The sequence below is a fragment of the Thermobia domestica genome, chromosome 11 (genome assembly GCF_964235325.1).
Source record: "Thermobia domestica chromosome 11, izTheDome1.hap1.1, whole genome shotgun sequence".
NCBI classification, from domain to species: domain Eukaryota; kingdom Metazoa; phylum Arthropoda; class Insecta; order Zygentoma; family Lepismatidae; genus Thermobia; species Thermobia domestica.
The window spans coordinates 189,475,597-189,497,338 of NC_137464.1; the positions used below are offsets into that span (position 1 = coordinate 189,475,597).

The 21,742-nt window shown below is 33.9% G+C and overlaps 1 protein-coding gene across 1 annotated transcript in view; it reads left to right on the forward strand.

The window, feature by feature from the left end:
* Window positions 1-21,742, forward strand: part of kl-3 (dynein heavy chain 8, axonemal kl-3) — a 555,080-nt gene that overhangs the window by 489,803 nt on the left and 43,535 nt on the right. The window contains exons 61-66 of the mRNA XM_081731423.1: window positions 3,704-3,890; window positions 5,826-6,087; window positions 8,598-8,837; window positions 12,991-13,158; window positions 15,805-15,946; window positions 18,792-18,981. Of these exons, the coding sequence (XP_081587549.1) occupies window positions 3,704-3,890; window positions 5,826-6,087; window positions 8,598-8,837; window positions 12,991-13,158; window positions 15,805-15,946; window positions 18,792-18,981 (1,189 nt within the window). The remainder of the gene's footprint in view (window positions 1-3,703; window positions 3,891-5,825; window positions 6,088-8,597; window positions 8,838-12,990; window positions 13,159-15,804; window positions 15,947-18,791; window positions 18,982-21,742) is intronic.

Below are 21,742 nucleotides of genomic sequence, written 5' to 3' on the forward strand. Positions count from 1 at the left end.
TTATAGCGGTTTCTATTTCTATTCGGTTAGGTTCTGGGATATACGGTCCTGCGGTGTGTATCTCCTTTTCTCCACGCACATTAGTTTTTGGCTGCGTGTTCAGCAAATCGTCAAAGAAATCTTTCCATCTATTTAAGAGGCTATCCGTATCAGTGAGAACTGTTCCGTCAGATTTCTTTAAAATATAAGCACGAGGTTGATAGCCTTTCTTAAATTCGCCTATCCCCTTATGCATGTCCCGAATATTTTTATTTTTACTATTATCTTCAAGTTCCTTAATTTTAGCTTTCAAAAAATCCCGTTTCTTTGTTCTAAAAGTTTTGGAAGTTTTCCGCCTGATATCTGCGAAATTTTGTGTAGTTATTTCATTCGGATTTTGTAGCCAGCGTAATTTTGCCTGTTTTCTCTTCTCTGCTAGTTTAATGCATTCTTGGTCGAACCATGGTTTGTTCCTACGTATTTCCGCGTGTCCCAGTTTTTCTATTGCTGAACTTTTAATGCTATCTCTAATTTCAATCCAAGTATCCTCAACACTAGTGCACCCCAAGTCTTCTAAAACTGAGAATCTATTCGAAACTTCAATCTGGTATTCCTCTCTTACCTGGCTCTCTTCTAATTTCTTTAAATTGAATCTCTCCGTTTTCGGACAATGAATATTACCTTTATTCAACGATAATCTCTCCCGTATTATCGCTGCTACCAGGTAGTGATCAGTGTCACAATCAGCCCCTCTAAACGACCGGACGTCAATTATGCTAGATTGTCTTCTTCTATCTACTAAAACGTGATCAATTTGATTATGTGTTTTTCCGTCTGGTGATGTCCAAGTGTATTTATGAACGTCGCGATGTGGGAATTTTGTACTCTTCACGATTAGGTTTTTGGATGTTGCAAAGTTCACGAGTCTAACACCGTTGTCATTACTTTCCTTATGCAAACTTTCGTTCCCTATAATCGGTTTGAAAATATCCTCTCGTCCTACCTTCGCATTGAAATCCCCTAATAGAATCTTCATATGGTATCGCGGGAGTTGGTCAAATATCCGTTCCACTTCTTCGTAAAAACTATCTTTTATATCGTCACCCTTATCTTCAGTTGGAGCATGTACATTTAAAAAAATAATATCACACCACCGTCCCTTAAGAGTAATAAAAGAAAGTCTGTCAGTAACAAATTCAACCCGTTTAAATGCTGGTAATATTCGTTTGTGAACGAAAAACCCTGTTCCTAACTGGTGATTTTTATTTCCTTCCCCGTAAAAGAACGTAAAATTTCCGGAATTCTCAGATCCATTTCCTTCCCACTTAACTTCCTGAACTCCTACTAAGTCCATCCTGTATTTCTCTAACTCACTCGTTACAGATTTTAACGCGCCTGCCCTATAAAGACTTCTAATATTCAGTGTCTTAAGAACAGTTTTTTTTCTGTCGTAAAGAAGTTGACAAGTCACGGGCTTCCCTTACGTGGTCACGAAGAAATATTCAATTCAAACGGGGAATACATAATGTCTTTAGAGCTTATTGCCAAGCTTGATCAATTTCTTGCGGAACGCATTGAACGGTATGGAAATCCGGGAAAGGTCATACAAGCTACTTGTCTTCTACAATTTGACATGAAGTTATTGAACTGCTTGCTGATAGAGTGAGAAAAGAAATTATTAATAACATGAAACAAAGCAAGTATTTCTCCATAATAGTTGATTCAACCTCAGATATTTCGCATAGTGATCAGTTAGCTTTTGTAAGATATGTGAATGAAGAGGGTAAACCTGCTGCTTTCGTTTCTGTCAAATCCAGGTCACAAGTCTGAAAATCTAGCCGAAGCTGTAATCGATATTTTAACCAGACATTCTATTGATCTTACTAATTGCACAAGTCAGTCGTACGACAATACCAGAAATATGTCGGGGGCGTATAGATGTTTACAGGCTCGAATTAAAGGAATAAATTCTAAAGCGTATTATGTGTCCTGCGCAGCTCATTCTTTGAACTTAATCGGAAGTAGTGCAGCATTTTTTTTATTTTTATTTTATTTTATTTTATTTTATTTTTTTTATTTATTTATTTTTTTTTAGTTCAACAAAACGCTGGAACTTGCTTGCTTCTTTCATGTACCCAGGAACGAAAACACTATAAATAAAAATCTTTATCACAGACACGTTGGTCAGCACGAGAGGACATGTACATGTACATATGTACATGTAAATATGAAAACTAGGATAGTGCAATTCAGACCCTTACTCATGTAAGCGATGATCCTTTTGAGAAACCTCTAGTTCGAAATGGGGCCTTATCCTTCTTGAATCAACTAAACGGGCTGGAAAGAGCTTTCATGATCACTTTTTGGAATGATATACTGCAGAGATTCCAGAGTGTCACCGTAAAATTACAAAGTGTCAACATAGATTTGACAATAGTAATGATTTATTTGAACTTTATAACTTCTCTTCGTGATTTGTTGGACTCTTATGAGCAAAAATCCATGGAGAAAACTGATATGGATTACGAGTGTAGTTATAAAAGGTTTAGGAAACGTAACATTCAAGTCGATGAAATAAGAGACAATGAGGTTGTTCTAACAGGAAGAGAAAGATTTAAAGTAGAGGTGTTTCTTCCTATTCTTGATAAATTGCACGTTGAATTCATTAGAAGAAAGGAAAGCAATAAAATAATGTCTGACACCTTCATGGTTTTTAGTAAGTTTCTGCAAAGTTCATCTTGTGTCATTTCTGAACGCGCAGCCAACCTGCATGCTGCATATGAAACTGATCTAGAATAACATTTTCAAATGGGTGCATTTTGCGGACTTCTGAAAACCAGAGGAGTCTGTGACTCATCAGCAGAAATGTTAGCGTTTATACGCAATGAAAAGTTGCAGTCTGTGTTTCCAAATGTGGAGACTGCATTAAGAATATTTTTGTGTACTGCTGTAACAAACTGTTCAGCTGAACGTTCGTTTCCGGCTCTAAAAAGACTGAAGATTTATCTTCGTTCAACCATGTGTAATAAAAGACTGAACGATTTATCTATTCTCCACATTGAAGCAGACATCTTGACTGAAGGACACATCAACTTTGAAAAACTTATACACGAGTTTGCAGCAACCAAAGTGAGGCGGAGGCAATTCCATTTATGACTGGTGAATTTAATTTCTCAATACATTACATAATTTTAGGTATAGCACATACATAAAATGAATTGTTTGTACTAGACCTATTACTTTTATTATTGATTTTTATCCTTCGCTTTTTATTTCAGTATGTTCGCTAATTTTATATTAGCCTTAAAATACTGCAAATACTTTTGAGAAGGGTGCACATTAAGTTTGTACCTAGGGCGCCGACGAAGCTTAATCCGCCACTGAGTACTAGCATGAAGAGAATGTATTGATCTTGGCCTTTTCGTAGTTGGTAAAATAGCCTCAATACTGACATCCCCATTAAACATGCAATTAATCAATTCTCGTCTAACACCGTTCATATTATAACTTGTTTTCAAATTGTAACGTAATCAGTTTTCTTTTTTCATGTGAATATTCTTCATTATTTCTTTGCTTCTCAAAAATATCAAAAATCAAATAAAACATGAGAATTTTTCCTTCTTTTTATAATATTTTATTAAAGTTATATTATTTGCCCATCAAATTAAGCAAATTAATGTGAGTAGCTCTACTAAACATATTAAGATTTTTTTTAATGTTTCAGGGTACATGGGTTCTTCTACAGAACTGCCATCTGGGGTTAGAGTATGTTAATTTTTTGGTTACTTATATAACTGAGACGCCAGGTATTCATGAAGATTTTCGACTTTGGATAACAACTGAAGTGCACCCTATGTTTCCGATAACGTTTCTTCAAATATCGATTAAGTTTACGAATGATCCTCCCCAAGGTATGTATCTGTCAATATCATTGAGGTGTATACCGGTAAAATGTAAATTATTATTATTTGTTTATTTGATGTTCTGTTAGTTCAGGAAGATAAGAAGGACACAACGTTTCTACAATTAGGGTATTATTATTGTATCATACATGTGTAAACGAATTACCGAATAAATATTATAATAATCATTGACACAGAAGTACTTTATTAGAATAATATTTTCGTGTGTCCAGTCACAGATATCATCAGCAATTAATATTTAACAAATCATAAAGAAACTGGACAATTGGTTAAATGATATACAAATAATTAAAAAAAAAAAAACTTTTTGATTTGTGTTTCCTGTTGTAAACTTAGGTTATCTGACTTTGTTGATGTGTTAAGAAGTTAGTCAATATCTTTTCAATTTCCTCTGAAATATTGTACAGTACTGGTGAATTCTATAGCTAAACAAATTAAAATAATGTAGTAATAATGAAAATGTTTCTATGTCCAGGTTGATTAAGATAGAAGTATTTTATTTTATAATAATATATTTATGTGTGTAAAATATGCAATTGAAAATTAAAATCTATTTTTTAGTAGAGTATATTTAAATATCTTAGTGTAAGTCTTCATTTCCAGTAATAGTTTAATGTTGAAACTAAAAGAAATATATTTTTAACAAACCCGTTTATGTTTAATTCATAGAAATGATTACGCGATACTTGCCGTATCGTCATTTTCGAAACTGGGTCATTTATGATATGTTTGAAATTGGTCTTTTATCACTAAGCTGAAGGAGGAGATTTGTAGTTATTTAGCTAGAGGGGAGGTACATAATCTCAACGGGTACACAAACAAGATTGATTGATTAGCTAATCATTTTAGCTAATGATGATTCTTCTGGCTGCTAAGTGACTCTGGGATAGGATTCTCATAATAAAACTTTGAGAGGCGCATAAGTCGTCTTTCATTTAATGTTAATCTTACTTATTGCACTTCTTTATACCATAATTCACGCACTGTTTTCTTGCCATGTTGTTTATACACATCTGACATGAAAATTCTACTTTTTCAATCAGACATATTATGATACAACGATACCATAGTTCATTGTGCAAGTGTATAATTTACTCAAACAACTAGGAGAAGAAAGCTAAAGACACAATGGCTCATAGACGTATATATTTATTAAATTTGCAAATTCGTTTTGAAATTATGGACATGTCAAATTCTTCGGAAATTAAAGCTCATGAAAGTCAAACTAAATTTCCTAACGCCAGAGACCACGAACGACAACAGTCAGATGTTCTTAATTTGTTGAAGTTTGATTAACATATCGATTCCCATCGCCATTATTCTAACTTTCTACACTTAAGTTCACTACTTCTAATGCAAGTGGCTACTCAGTTATCACATAATCTTGAATGTCCAAAAGAATTAGACCTCAGAGAACGTTTAGGACTGCCTAAAAATCTTAGTCAGATTTGGAGATAACGCAGTTGTTAGTGACTGCATTCTCACATTTGTTTGCGAAATTGGAATAGTTGATGTTCTCTGCGCTTTTTCTTTTTTTTAGATTTTTCCCATTATGTGTCACTATTGTTGCTCTTTATTGAGTTGTTTTTATGTTTTGTATTTTTTGTTCATTCTTTTAGGTTTTTAAGTCTTTTATTTTATAAAAGTTATATACGAACTACAATTTTTAAGAAGTTTTATTTTGATTTTTTAATGTGCACAATGAGTGGGGCATTGGCCTTATCATGATGAAGACGAATAGCTTCGGCGCTGAAGTCTTCTCTAAAACTTAAGCAATTACCCAATCAATATTTAATGTCAATGTTACCTAAGAATGACTTTTTTATTTTATATTTTGGTATCATTAATTTGATGATAGTTATTCGTGATGGAAATGCGAAAAATAACAAGAATTATTATTTGGTGTTCCTATTCTTATTCTAGGTGTAAAAGCTGGTCTTAAAAGAACATATGCTAGCATTACGCAGGAGATGCTGGAATACACCGAATATCCTCAATATCATCCAATGCTATATGCTCTGTCGTTCTTACATACAGTGGTCCAAGAAAGGAGAAAATTCGGACCATTAGGTTGGAATATTCCTTACGAATTCAATACTTCTGATTGGTATGCATCTTTGCTTTTCTTTCAAAAGCACTTAGATGACATGGATCCCAAAAAAGGAGTCAACTGGAGCACTGTAAGGTAAGATTACCATTCATTATACTCTAGCTGTTCAGCCCGAGCCTTCGGCCCGCTGTACACCATAGGTTAAAATAATAGTGCTTAATTAAAAGTTCTAATTGGTTACATTTAACATATTTATTTCTTTTTACTTTGCCCACTAACCACTCCAAATTCCATACCATATTAACTCTTTTACGGTCCTCGCTTTTAAAGGTAAATTTTAGACTTTCAGCCAAGCAGATAGTGCTTCATTGCCTTTTATCGTAGGATCATGGTTCATACCTCGTTTTTTCACAATAGAGCAAACTTTCCAACGGTACTACTCGCTTGTCCGTGTCATACACCAGAAACAGAAAACCGGGGAAAACCGGGAAATTTTCTGAAAAATTCCCTTTTTGAAAACTTTGGGCCCCTCGAACCTGGGCCCGGGTTGACGTAGAGATCTCAAAGAACTTTGATAAATAGTTAGGGGTATACACAATGCGCATGCAAAATTTTAACATGATATTTTGAAAGCTAAGGACGAGAAAATTTTTTGAAATTGCCTCAAGAAAACAATGTGATGTCGCGTCCCCCTCCCGCCCCATTTGGCGTCACCAAGTTGACCATCTGGTTTCAAAACGCATCTGAGGTGTTCTTTGGTCCATGCCTGACGACCAATAAAAAACCGCCTTAAATGCCTGTTATAGGACCTAAATAGACCTAAGCGGTTAAAGACAACACTGCATTCATTCATTTATTCATTCTTTATTCATCTATTTCGTACATCATCAGTCAGGGATCAGTACCTAGGACTTGTCAAATATTATCTTTTCAATATAATTGGTAATACATTAATTTTACAAAGTATCACCCAAATATACATTAATGGCATAATACATTTTGTTACATAAAAAATTGAACAGTTCGTTCTTGAATCTCGGTATGATTTTGGTATCCTTCAAGTAAGTCGAGAGCTTATTTTACAACTTAGTAGACATAGGAAGGACACTTCTTTTGGTGCACGTATAGTTTTGATATGATGTATTATGGTACGAAAACATACCATAGATCGTAAAAGGGTTAATGCTCAAATGTATATGTGGTTACGGCCCTTGTCCTATTTTGAAATAATTTAATTGAAACAATATAGTTTTCAAGTAGCAATTAAATCATCATTCATCACAGTAGTTTTAAATTGGAAAATTGCCTCCACAGTGTAACTCCCGATAGTGCAGATAGCAACATCTATTGGCGTAACTATTTATTACTAAGAATAATGTGACGCACAGACTGAGACGTTCGCCGTTTACTATTAAGAATACAAACTATGAACACTTTAATAATTATTATTCGATTTTATCAAACGATGGAAATTAAACATATCTCGTCATAATACTAGAAACATTATAGGTATTCTGCCTTCATTTCAATCTGTTGTATCAGAAGAGATCACTTGTGTAATAGAATCAGGAGTCACTTATTCACCTTCTGATTTCTGGACTCCACTTCAGGTGTACAACACGTAATTCGACCTGTACGTTGAACAGTACTTTCTTATATTTTGATATATTGTTTATTAAATTTTATTTAACTCAGTTATGTGGATCGTGAGGGGAACAAATAGCCTCTATTACTATTATTACTATTTGTTGCTATTATTTATATATTTGTTATTCTGACATATTTATTGTTTTATCTTTTCTTTTAGATTTTCACTTTTCTTTTGCAGCAGTATTTTTCTTATATTTTTATAAGTTGTTTTTTAAGTTTTATTCAAGTCAGTTGTTTTGATTGTGACTGGGACAAATACCTTCGATGCTAATGTTCCCATTAAACTTTCAATCAATCAATCTTTTCATCATCTTTGTTAGCTTTGTCCACTTGGTTAAGGGGTCAATAAACTGTAGTGAACGAAAATACTGAAAGAAGAAGTAGATGTTTTGTCTTGAAAATTTTCCCCCCTAATGAAGAGAAAACGGTGGCCTCTGGACGTGTCCGTGGTACAAGTATTTCTATCGTTTCCATTAGCATTTATTTCGTTATTCTGATATCTTTGACATAGGCGCTGTATCTTCGTGGCGGAAATAATTACGGTCGTGTGGTGCACTTCGTCGTCTTCAAGTTCAAGATTATGAATTTGACGAGACTCCGACACTGTGTTGACATAGTTTTCGTATTATTATCTCGGTCCCTGGCGTACTTGAGATTTTTCTTTTCCTAAATTTTAAATATACAGCATGTGTTGGCCATTGGCCTTACGGTGACGAGGAAAAATACTCTAGCAGCCGAGGTCCTCATTAAAACACATCCCAATTAATCAATCAATAGCTAAGCTTTTAAAATTATTTCGACATGCAATAGTAAAATATTAAACAGTAACGAAAGTTAAACGTTAAAGGATAAAAGAAATTGTAAATTACGATAGAAGAACAAGTATATGCATGCAGACATAACGGTCATTTTAAATAGAAATGTTATAGAAGAGAATTTTCACAGTTTTTTTAAAGCCCTATTTGGTTCTCATTGTTATTATTATTATGTTTCAGATATATGCTAGGAGAAATTCAGTATGGTGGTCGAGTCACTGATGATTATGATAAACGATTGTTAAATACGTTTGCGAAAGTATGGTTTTCTGAGAATTTGTTCAGAGATGATTTCTTATTTTACGATGGATATGGAATCCCTATCCGCAGAACTGTTCAGCAGTATTTGGATGTAATTGATGCTTTGCCAGCCGTAGATCCGCCTCAGGTGTATGGGTTGCATTCGAATGCTGATATCACGTAAGTTTCCATATTCATATTTAGACGTAAGTATTATATTGTAGTGCGTTGTCATGAGATCATAACCCGTGTGAATAATTTTGTGGTTTGATCTTATGACTATTTAGGAAAAGAAAACTTGTTCGTCTTACCTGCACTATGATATCAGCTGGTCCTAGCTTATACTGAAGTCTATATAGCAGTGTTTTACAATATTTTTAGTTTTGGCACACTAAGTTGTAATTTAAAATCCTGCATGACACCTATAAAAAGTTCAAGATTTATAATAAATAGCGAAAAATAGTTACTTTTACCGTTTTGAAATATATAAATAAACTTTTCTAAAAAGCGTAGGGAAAGGTGTTGTACCTGTGAACACTTTTAGAATCTTCGAAATTTTGGTGCTAATATTCAGCACTTTTCCCCCAATTTTTGTCGTATATTTGAAGTGTCATCTCTTTGCTATCAGATAGGATGATTTTTAAACGTGTTACATAATTACAATAGCTTTTATAAGATAAAATAAGAACAAATCCGTTTTGTTCACATGTACATTATGGTCGTGTACCTTTGAACAGTGATAATTACAATGTTTCTGCGGCAATAATATAGAAAGAAACCACAAATATTAACAGTTATAAATTGCAATAAAAGGTTTAGCTATAAAAAGCTCCCCAGAATAAAAATTTTATCAATTAAATTAAAAATTGAAGAGAATTTCTAACAAAAACTTGTGAACAATAAAGTTGAACATATACAACTCTTAACATTATGTTATATAATAAGCGAATATATAGAAACTACTTAAAATTATAATTAATAACTTTATATCTTAACCTAACCTATATAAAATATATCAATTGTTTTAACTACTTACATTGTGTAGCTTTAAACAGTATTATTTATCGTTCAAAGGTACACGATGCATTAATGTTCATAGGTACAAGAGGGTCACCATTACGAAAAAAAGTTCTCCACTAGCTTAAATATTGAACAGAAGTTAAAACTAAAAATATTACTGTATTCACCAATGATACTACCCCAAGTTTGGACAAATAAATATCACAAGTTGCGAAAACCGAAGAGCACAAAACTCAAAAGTTAACTAGAAAAAATCTTCGTTTTGGGGGTGGAAAAATTAAAAGGAACATTACTTGACACAACACTCAGTAAACAACAGCCAAACGCGTTTGTAGTGCTTTTTTTTCATTTAATCTTTCAAATGAATTTTAATCACTGCACCTAGATAGCTCTGAATTCGAGAAAAGCACAGGTGTTCAAAGGTAAATTGTTTCAAAGGTACAACGCCTTCCCCTACATTTTACAGAGCTTGTTTGTGCAGTTTCAATGTCCTTATTGCGTACATGTTACACAAATTTTTTTCTCATTTCAGTATCTTAAGTTAGGAGAAAGAGTTTCTTGTCATTAATGTCACTTTTTTCGGGGGGCTGGAATGCTGTTGAAATGAAACTAAGCCTATTCCTTATCGTCTTAACGATCCTACCTACTCTCAGAGAAGAACGAAATCTCCATTACTTCGAAGACTACCTTCGATTTCACTGAAATCAGATATGGTTAACTAATGGATAGTGAGTGGACAGGGACCGGATCACGAGTTAATTGGATTTAACTGAAGATATTTCCAATATGACGATTCTTCAATGGAACTTCAACTATTCTTACTCATCGCCGCGCTTTTGCCACTTTTCATTAGTAGTTCAGTCCAGAGAATCACCAACAGTTTAGCATTTTGTGTGATCGTGCCCGTTACCTCATTAAGTCATCGAAACACCAAAGCAGGAAAGATTACGTCTCCTCCCTAAGTAGTCGGACACATGTGACTTTTGTCTGGCGTAGAGTTCACTCAATCAATGAAAAAGTACTATTACAAGTGTGCCTGCTCTAAAAGTAGATGAGATTCTGGAGACTAACTTTACAGAGATAGCCAACATTTTGAGCCTACACTTTTCTTTTATCTCTGAATCTGCACACTATTCTGACGAATTTAATAATTGTCCCACTCGTATTGAGCGGAATACGTTAAATTTTCGTAACGCTAATACTGAGAATTATAACGTTACATTCACAGCGCTTGAGTTCGACTCTGCCTTGCGTGAGTCATCAAAAGTGCACCAGTGATTGATCATATACTTATGATATATTATGCAATTTCTCTCACAATGCACAGCTCACGTTATTACAGCTGTTCTATCGTATAAGACAGGTGAGACTTTCCCATCTCGATGACGTGAGTCTCTTGTGCTTCCAATCTTAAAACCAGAGAAATCTGCAAGGATTGCTAGAGCTACATTCTCATTGCTTTCCTGATTTGCGTCTCTAAGCTCTTTGAGCGCATGGTGAACAATCGACTGGTGTGGTATTTGGAGTCGAAATCCCTCTTGAGCAAATTTCACTATGGCTTTTTCTTGTCCTGATCCATTACTGACACTTTTGCTCAAGTCAAAACCCAGATTCAAGAACCTATCTTTCATCATCAGCACCTGTTGCTATACATTTCGATCTGGAAAAGGCTTATGACACAATTTGGCGTTACGGAATTTTAAAACGGCTGCTTGACTGGTGTCTTCGTGATTATATGATTTAATTTTTAACTAATTTCCTTGATAAACGTTAATTTAAGGTGCATATGGCAACTTGAACTTGTCTTTTTTATAGTTTAACTATTAATGTTTAGTGTACAGCATGTGACAGTCATTGACCTTGTCGTGACGAGGGCAAACAGCCTAACTACTGACGCCCCCATTTAACCATAATCATTGATTCATTCATTCGTTCTAGGTATAGTTTAGGTTTCCTCATCCTCCTTCAATCATTTACGTTTACTAGCGAAGTAAAATGAAAGAGGTGATATCAGTTAGACTTCAAAGCTGTAGGCATTACATGAGTTATGATATAGGAAAGGAAGTAATTAACGGGATACCTTCTGTTAAATCAAGTAGAAATATAGAAGTTACACTATACAACATGTAATCTGTCCTTTACATGGATATATGACTTTCATACATATTTTTCCACGACAAAATAACATATATAATTACTTTTTATGTAGCACATACCATTTTTGAAATTTTGGCAAGTTTGTAATTTACATAAGGTTAATATATTAAATACAGTCATTTTAGAGATGGGAATGTATGAGGGAAAACGTTTACAAAATTTGTCTGCCATGTTGTAATCTTGCGGACACAAATTTCTCATCGAAGTTTACTTCTAACTGTTGGATCTGTTGAAGGGATCAAATGAAGATTTACTTTGAAATTACATATAGTATTTTCTATGCTGAATAAATATGAGCTGAGAATAATCCCTGTCCGTTATGAAGAGGTTACTAAATCGTTGGGGGTAAAAGAAGACTGTTGTCCGTATCTGAGTGTGTTCGTAAAAGGAAGGGTCCTCTCCCTTAATAACACATATATTTCTTCCGGGACAATAAATAAATAAATAAATAAATAAATAAATAAATAAATAAAAAATGTCCAATATTGAGAGATATCCATTAAGAGAGGTTTCACTTAATAGATTAGTCTCAGTCAACCTGATTCAGCAACTCTGATGGACTCAATGCAGTTTTATTTTATCAATAGATATGACTGCTAGTTAAAAAGTTCTTGTTTGATCATGACACCTAAATACAGGTTTCATATTTCATAATGCACACTGCGTCCACTAGATGCTGATGGTACTAGGAAATTTAAGGTTAAATTGGATGAGTTCTGAAATTTTACAGAAATTAAATTCCATATTATGTAGCTGGATGGGAAGTGGCTTTCAGCTTATGTATCAAAACTGATATAGTAATAAATACACTGTTAATTAGAAACTTAGGGATTCATCGAGACTTTTGCTCTCTCAGTCCATTTCAGGGATATTATGAATCGAGATATCAGAACTAAGTTAAGAAGCATAGAACTAGAAACACAAATAAATTTGTATCAATGTAAATGGAACAGCTCTAAAAGGGAGAACTACTTTCTTTGCCTTCGTGTTATTTTCTAAAGACAATCTTTGTTCATAGAATATATGTGTATGTGATTTGCAACTTAAATGGTCCAAAATCTAAAGTTTTATTCTTCTTAACTAATATATGTACTATATTCTAAGATCGGTTATATTTTTAAAAATTATTTTCCTATGCTATTTCTGACTCTCTTAGTTACCAGACGAATTTTACCAATGAGATGTTGGACACTATAATCTCCATTCAACCCAAAGAATCCTCGGGAGGTGGCGGAGAAACACGAGAATCAATAGTGAATAGACAAGCCGCAGAAATGCTCAGTAAGCTCCCGAAGAATTATGATCCATATGAAGTTAGAGAAAGGTAAGAGTTTTAAAAACTTTCACGAGCAATTATAAACCAATTACTAGCTTTTAGACACAATTACAATTTCGAATTCTGAATATTGTTCTCTTCTGCAACACTGTGCATTCTGCAGCACAATATTACAAGTAAGCTTTTTTCTCAACTTACTGTTCGATTACTACGGCAGATCTGTGAGTATACAACATTGAAGGAAAATCCATTTCATATATTGGAATCTAAATGTCAAAATGATGCATATTGTCAGTGTTCATATATGATGAAATTTTAAGCTAAGCCTAGAAGCCATCATCATGTCATAGTTGACGTAATTGATCAAACCATTTTTTTCGTTAATATTTACTAATTGTTCTTTCGAGCCTTCGACTTGCTGTACATTATAGGTTAAAATCATGATTCATTAAAAGCTCTAATTGTTTACATTTAACTTCCTCTTTTTTATGAGTTTCTCTACCAACCACCCGACACTTCATACCATATTTATGAAGTTATTCAAGAATTTCGTTCTACATAATGATGTTTTGACGTAAATCATTGAGTAGCAAGCCATGGCGCAGGTAGCGACATCTTTGAACGTGACTGTCTAGCATTAAGAATAAGTGTAACTGTTTGCCTTTTATTATTAGGATTTACTCCTATTGCTTCTTGCATCTATCTGATGAAGTGTAAAGGAAAGAGCTTCGATATAGTTCCTTCTTTATTTGTGTTTTGTGCTTGTTAATTTATTTCCAGCCAGTGGCGGCGATTGAACGTTAAAAATGTGTGTGTATGGGGGGGGGTCAAGACATGATCTGAATATTTGTATATCAATGTTAGTTTTCGTGGTTGTTTGTAACACTTTGTTTGACGAAAGGTTGTATAACTAATAGGATACTACCTTTTTCAGTGAAAATACCGTTTATCCTATTTCATATTGTATTAAGTAAATTGACAAGAGCAACGCCATTTGTACTCTTAAACTACGAAAGTGTAAGAAGAGATTTGATTCCTTGCTCATGAACATCTTAAAATTCTGTCTGGAAAATTGTATGATCAGATTATTTAATAATAAATTTGCAAAACAAATAAATGGAAAGGATAGTATTAATTATATTACCAATAATGAGGCTTGTTTGGAAGAAGTTATGTTGATACTGGGGATTAATAAACAACTTATATTTTAATTCCGCACATCCCATTAAATGTATCTTATTACTCTTAGAAAATGAAAGACAGTGAATACTTCAAGCATATGCTACGACATTTAAAGAAATACGCAATTGTAATATTAATTGCTTTGAACTGCAAGTAAAACGCAATTCCTCTAGCTTTCTTAATTACGCGGGAAGACAAATAACTAATACGTACTCAAGCAATGGCAAATATTATATGACACCATTTTTTCTATGAACCAGTAATACATACAAAAACTTTACGTTTCCAAATGAAACTATATACATTAAGGGGTTATTTCAAAGAAGTGAGGAGCAACTGCTCCCTAGCCCGCCCCTGTTTCCAGATATATATTTCATTAACAGATTAAAATATATTATTTAAGGCAATTGTCGCAGGATAATTTACAACTTCTCAATAGCTATTGTCGTTTCGAATGAGCAATATGGTGGATATTATCACATACAGCGACAAAATACAGGTATGTTTATTTTTAAACCTAGTCATCATTATTATCATCAACTTATTATTATTATTATTATTATTATTATTATTATTATTATTATTATTATTATTATTATTATTATTATTATTATTATTATTATTATTGACTAAATTATTAGGATCACGCAAGTGAGACTTGTAAGATTATCTTGTTGGTACGTACGTGTGTCCGTTACCCCGCACGATAACGAAAACTATTTTTTTTTTAACACATGGCTAGAGCAATTATGTCAGCCAAGTTCGTTAACGGAGTCGATCGTGTCATATCGTGTCAAATAATAGATGTTGTTGAATTGTTGAAACTAACGGAAGTTTAGAAATCTTTTACAATTTATTAATTTTTCAGTCTCATTCAGTTGATTTCTTTTAACATATCACTGCAATTGAACATAGACGAGAGAAGTGTATCACTGATAGTTTAAGTTTATATATGTTATGTTACTAAATAGTGTAGGCCTATATAATTAAAGGTTTGTAATTGAAATTTATCAATAAAACTCCTATATTTTGCTTTTTATTCTTTTAGACTTTTTTGCGACCTTGGTTTCAGTTTTTAAGGATTTTACTTTTAATTTCTTATGCTGTAGAACTTAACATGAGCTACACTTTTTTTTTTTTTTTTTTTTTTTTTTAAGAAATTTTATTGAAATATTTTGTGTACCGGTACAGTATGCGTCGGCCATTGGCCTTATCCTGACATGGTTAAGTAACCTAGCTGCTGACGTCCCGTTAAACTGCAACAATCAAACAGTCAACTATCAATGGTTAAGTAGCCTAGCTGCTGACGTCCCAATTAACCTTCAACAATCAATCAATCAATTATCAATAAAACACTTAACTCAAACGTTTATTTTTTGTAATGCTACTTTTGTTCACAACGATGTACTTGTCAATGTTTTAAATGTACATTTTAATTTTCAAAGTATGTTATTAAGTCATTTTACACACATTTGTCCAGTTGCTTAATGATTATATTTTAACTTGTAATAGGTTGAAGGAGATGGGTCAATATAAACCAATGAATATTTTCCTTAAGCAAGAAATAGATCGAATGTCTAAAGTTATTAAACTAGTATATATTACGTTATCCGACCTTCAGTTAGCCATTGAAGGAACCATAATCATGAACGAAGTAAGTATAATTTAATAACATTATAATACATACATAATTTTCATAAAATAAACATACAACGCTTTGTTGTGCTAAATAAATTTATAATTTTGAACACTTGAAGTTAGTATTTTGCAGAAAGAAGGCGAATGCTGTGGTCTGCTGAAAAACTAATATACAAACATTCAAGAAATTTATGTAATTAAATCGTTATATGAGAGCGGAATATTGGTCATTAAAAAGTAAGAATATGTGTAAATTAGATATTAAAATTGCTATAATTGTTCACTGTTTCCAGTTTTTGCTTATTCAAATACATGCCGTTATGTTAGGAATCGGTTTATAAACACTTTGTGTTATTCAATTCATCCATCAAAAAACATCATCTGATGATGCATATGTACCACAAAAATTATCGTTGTGGGAACAAATAGCCTCGCTACTGATGTCCTTATTAAGCGATAATCATTCTATAATTAATTTACAATGGATTAATTGTATTTTATGAGTCTTCACATTAAAAAAATAGAAAAAGTATGAAGGATGCCAAAATATAAATAAATAGCTGTAAGTCCTGGGCATTCAACTACCTACTGGTGGTGGTAGTCTTGTTGTTAGCTTTTATGCAAATGTAAACGAACCGGCATTAGTATATCGATGTGAGAAACTTCTCAGAAATTATCAGCCCATTTGAGCTGTATCTATGACCACCCGTGCAGTTTCCCCTTGGTGGTGGATAGATATAATCATCAGTATGTGGAACGACCTTGGGTGGATGCTCATGGTACATTCGTGCGTATGAGAGTCTCACTGCAGATGAGTTTGTATGCCCGCCTTTACGCTACATATTTTTACTATTCCTCCATGGCTGTTGGCTCCATCAAGGCTCGGCGTTCTACAATGATCGTCGCAATAAAACAGCACACAAGTTCCCAGGAATTCCAGCAAAAGTTTGGAGCGTTGCTGGAGCAGTACCCCGATTTTGATGTGTTTAATACAGATGGTTCGAAAAGTAAGAATTATGTCAGTTGTACTTTCGTCACAAAGCAAGACAACTCAGAATTTAGTCTGTGTCGCCTATGCTCTATATTTGCTTCTGAATGTACAGCAGTTAAACTTTCCCTCAGCCATCCACTTAAGATTTTATTGCGTCTCACGCTTATCTGCACTGACTCACAAAGGGTTATTATAAGCCAGCAGAATATCTTTACTAAACACAATATTCTTGGATAAGTCATTAGCTACAACAAGGCTGTGTCGTCGTTATTTGCTGGGTCCCAGGAATGTCGGCGTCCGTAAAACGAGCATGTCACAGCAGCCAAAAGTCCGCATTGTCAGAGGTTACACTAGAGCTCTCTTCCATGATCTAATCTTATTAGCTATTTCCTCAAAAGGATGTGCTCTCATTGACAAGCAGAATTGATTCAGGTCAACGAACATCTTTTGGACAATTGGCAAAGAACGTCACTTAGTCTCCAAGCAGATGAAATGATCCTGACACGATTTCGTTGAGTTGAGTTGATTTTGAGTTTAACGTCCTTTTCAGCATCGAGGCTATATGAGACGGGACCTACTGATTAAAGTGGAATCCGAACCACCTGAGCTCCCGCCGGGAATCGAACCCGGGTCTTGACACGATTTCGTATTGGACATTCCATCTCACGCATTCCTATTTAGTGCATACCACTAACCGTTCTTATTACGAAGATTGTATCGTCCTACGGTGAATTCGGCACATTTTTGTGAAATGTCTAGAACAGCGTTTTCCAACCGGTGTGCCGCGGCACACTGGTGTGCCGTGAATGGGCCGCTGGTGTGCCGCGAGGAATCGAAACAAAATTACTAATTTTATAGCAATCAAAATGCAAAAGGCAGGGAAAAATGTATATTTGTATTTCACATTACTATGAACCTCTACTATGAATCTACAATTTTAAGTTTCATGCCAGGTTACTGTTCTATATATTTCTAATGTTGAAAAAAATGGTTATCATTGTTATGACCATTATTGCTTCTTTATTATTGCAGACTATTTCGTAACTTGAAAATTTAAAATATCATTAATCCTTTCGATAAATTACCTACATTTGTGTTTTAAAAGTAAAAGAGATTTGTTTGTTCGTTCGTTATTTAGTGATCTTCCTTCTTAGTAAAAGGTTGGATACAGTTTTTTTTTTTAACAAAGCGTATTTTTGAAAACCTGAGTCCAATATTTCATTGCAATTGTTTTCTATTTTTAAATTAGAATGAAAAATAAGCATAATGATTTACCATGGAGAAAAACTAGTGATAGTGCTTTCTTCTCTGTAAGAAGGAGATCAATAATCACAGAAAAATACCACAGTGTTTTATATTTACAAATAATAATATCTATTAGTGTGCCGCGAGAATCAAAGTAACACCCGCAGTGTGCCGCAAGTTGAAAAAGGTTAGGAAACGCTGGTCTAGAACATTCAGACCTCAGAGAACGCTTAGGAACTTGAAAATCTTATTCAGGTTATGGAAGATAACATAACCTTTAGCAACCAATGTAGCATTGTCACTTTTATTCGTGAAATTGAGATAACTATAGTCTGCGTCACACGAATTGGCGTGTGGCATTAGCCAATAAGCTCTCAATGCGCTATTACTAAACCTTCAGGGAGGAATCTAATCATTCATAATTCTCCACAAATACGAACAAAATCAATTATGAATGATAAGACTACATCGGTAGTGCTTCCTACTGTTAGTTACACAGGTATTGTTAGCCACGTAAAAAGTTCATTTGTGGTGTAATATACCATTTATTTCCAAACATTTTATTGTACATGCACATTTTCCTTTTTCTTGATCAGTATCTTATTATGTTTGATGACAATTTCAGGCGCTGCGAGATGCATTAGACAATATATATGATGCTCGAGTACCCGCAGGATGGAAGAGGGACTCATGGGCTTCAACTACACTAGGATTTTGGTTTACGGAGCTGCTAGAAAGAAATGCACAATTTTCAACCTGGATAACTCACGGCAGACCAGCTGTATTTTGGATGACAGGGTTTTTCAATCCGCAAGGTAAAGTCTATTTGTATGTGTATGTGCATAAATTAAAGTTGTAACTGGAGAATAACAAAATAAAAAAAAATCATTTGCTTTAATTATTTGCCTTTGTTTGTTGGATAGGATATGTTAGTTCAACCACATGTATGTTGAAAGAAAGAAAATACATTATAATTATTTACTACGGACTTGTGACGTATTACACACATACAGGCCCGTATTCAGGGGAGTCTGTGGGGGACCTGGCCCCCCTAAATTTTTGCTGCCCCCCTAAAATTCCACGGTAGGCTTGTTGCAAATGAACTATAATATGGTTGGATCGCCCCCCCCCCCTAACTTGAGGCTGGCCCCCTACATTTTTGGGCTGGCTACGGGCCTGCACCCATATAGAGACACAACTATTCACTTATTTGAGAACATCACAATAAAGAGATAATACTATTACTTATTATTTTATAGTTCAATCAATTCATCGTTATTTAATGTAAATTACACTGTTCAACAAATTTTGATCGAAAGTAGGATCAAGATGCCGAATATCGGATGGTTTCCCAATATCGGATACAGAGAAATATTCCGTATGAGATGCTGCAGCCTAGCTGTCGTTGTCGTAACTGCACACCAATAGGTGGGGGTGGGCCATTACACACTTAAGTTATGATATCTCTTGCAACATGTTTATTAGTGTGGTAAAGTGTTTTGTGATTTTGACCTTATGGAATATTTCCAATAGTGCAGTTGATTGCGTTATGTTGTCCATAAAGATAACCTAATCATAATCATACTATACTTATAATATAGGCTAAGAAGAGTAGTCTTAAATTATATGATGTTTTGGTAATTCCTTTCTACTGTATTTACGTGATGTATATAGTTGAAAGTTGCCACACGACCTACGTTGCCAAATATCGGATAGTACAGAGGTTCCAAAATCGGATACTAGATATTAGGGAACGGTATTGCTGATGTCATGCTTGGGTTATTACAGTTGACAGAAATCGCTCAAAGGAAAAAGTGGGATTCTGAGGCTATGCCCCAGGCTGTTGCTGCCGTCAAGAGAAAGAAAATGGGGTTTCTCAAGGCATCCAAAATCTTCAATATTTTGTTCACAGCCATATAAACTTGACAAAGGTGGTGAACTACGGATACGATGTATGCAATGTCTTAAATGGGCACATGAGCTATATGCAGGCGCTGATTCAAAAACGTGGAAATCCTTTGTTCGTGATTATTGAAAGTAATTTAACTTTTTGGTAGATCCTACTACAGTTGAGTAGAAGAACGTTTAGTTGCAAACAAATCTACATTATTAGAAGGTAGCTTCTTTTGTTTAACAATGTTTAAGTACCAGAAAATCTGCATATTTATAAAGTTGTCTGTTTGATAGAACAATGTTTAATTCAAAGTAAATCTACATGTTGAAAACGTCTACGATTTTGTAGAACAATATTTAGTAAGTTAAATTTACATATACACATATTTAGAAAGTGGTCTATTTTATAGAACAATGTTTAGTTAAATCTAAATGCTTTGCAACTTTACGTTTTATTTATACCATTACACAGTCTTCTCCAATTGTGGTTTTCCTTAAATCCTTCTCATTCAATTTCCGTCCGATATTAAGACCCCTTACTATCCGATATTGGACAACCTTTTTCAGAACTGAGAAAAATGCCACTTTGTACCAAAGTATATCTTTCTTTTAATATTTCTTTATTGCTTCGAAAATTTCAAATTATAATCTACAAACATAATAGAACATTCTGAAAAGGCTATATTTTCTATCAATGAAATATCTGTTGGTAAAGATTTTATTCCTTTTTTTCAAACAGTAGGCCTATCCGATATTTGGCACCTTTTCTATATGTAAATTGTTTAAATTTATGATTTTTGCATTCATTTAAGCATGATAAAATGTAATAGTAGTGCACTATTTTTAGCTCTGGTTATGAAAAAAATACTCTTGTACAACAGTATCAGTATATTTCAAATGTATTAAAATTTATGAAAACATTTAACCAAAGTAGTTGTAAATACCAAGAATAAGGTATTTTTTACATTCATTTAACCGTAATGTAATAAGTTTGGATATAAATAAGACATACACTAGCCCATAACTTTTATACCCTTGTACATCCATACTTTAAAATGCGCAAATCAATGTTATATAACGAGCTTCAAATTGTGGTAGAACAAATTTGTACAAATATGTTTTAGCTACTGTACATCAAGTAAAATCAGCATGAAGTAGTCCTAATTTCTTTATAGTTGAGTAAGAATTCACAATTAGTATAGAAAAAATCCAACAGTTCCAAAAGAAAAGTAAAATATAATACAAACCAACAACTACACCACAATATAGGCAAAAGTTTCATGAGATCCCTTGTACAAAATAGATTCCTGTTGAATTCATTGTTAGCGTCTTCGCTTGGCCTGCCTTATATACAGTACATCTGGAGCGTCCTTTGCAATAGTCCAACAGTAGTCTGCTAACATGTTAGAACTCCACTTGCCCTCACATCTGTTCTCCATGGCTGTAATATCTTGATGAAAACGCTCACCATGTTCGTCACTCACAATCCTCAGGAAATAATTCGAGATGGGAATGAGGAAAGTGGAGTTTCAGAGACATATTGCAACCAAGTTTCTCGTAGCGTAACAACAACTCAGACACTATTTCTCAGTAATTTGTTGCTCGGTGTCTTCCGAAGAACTGCGAACAAACACTTTTCACGCTTTTCCACGCAGCTTTTTCCTCGCCTTGTAGAATTTCATC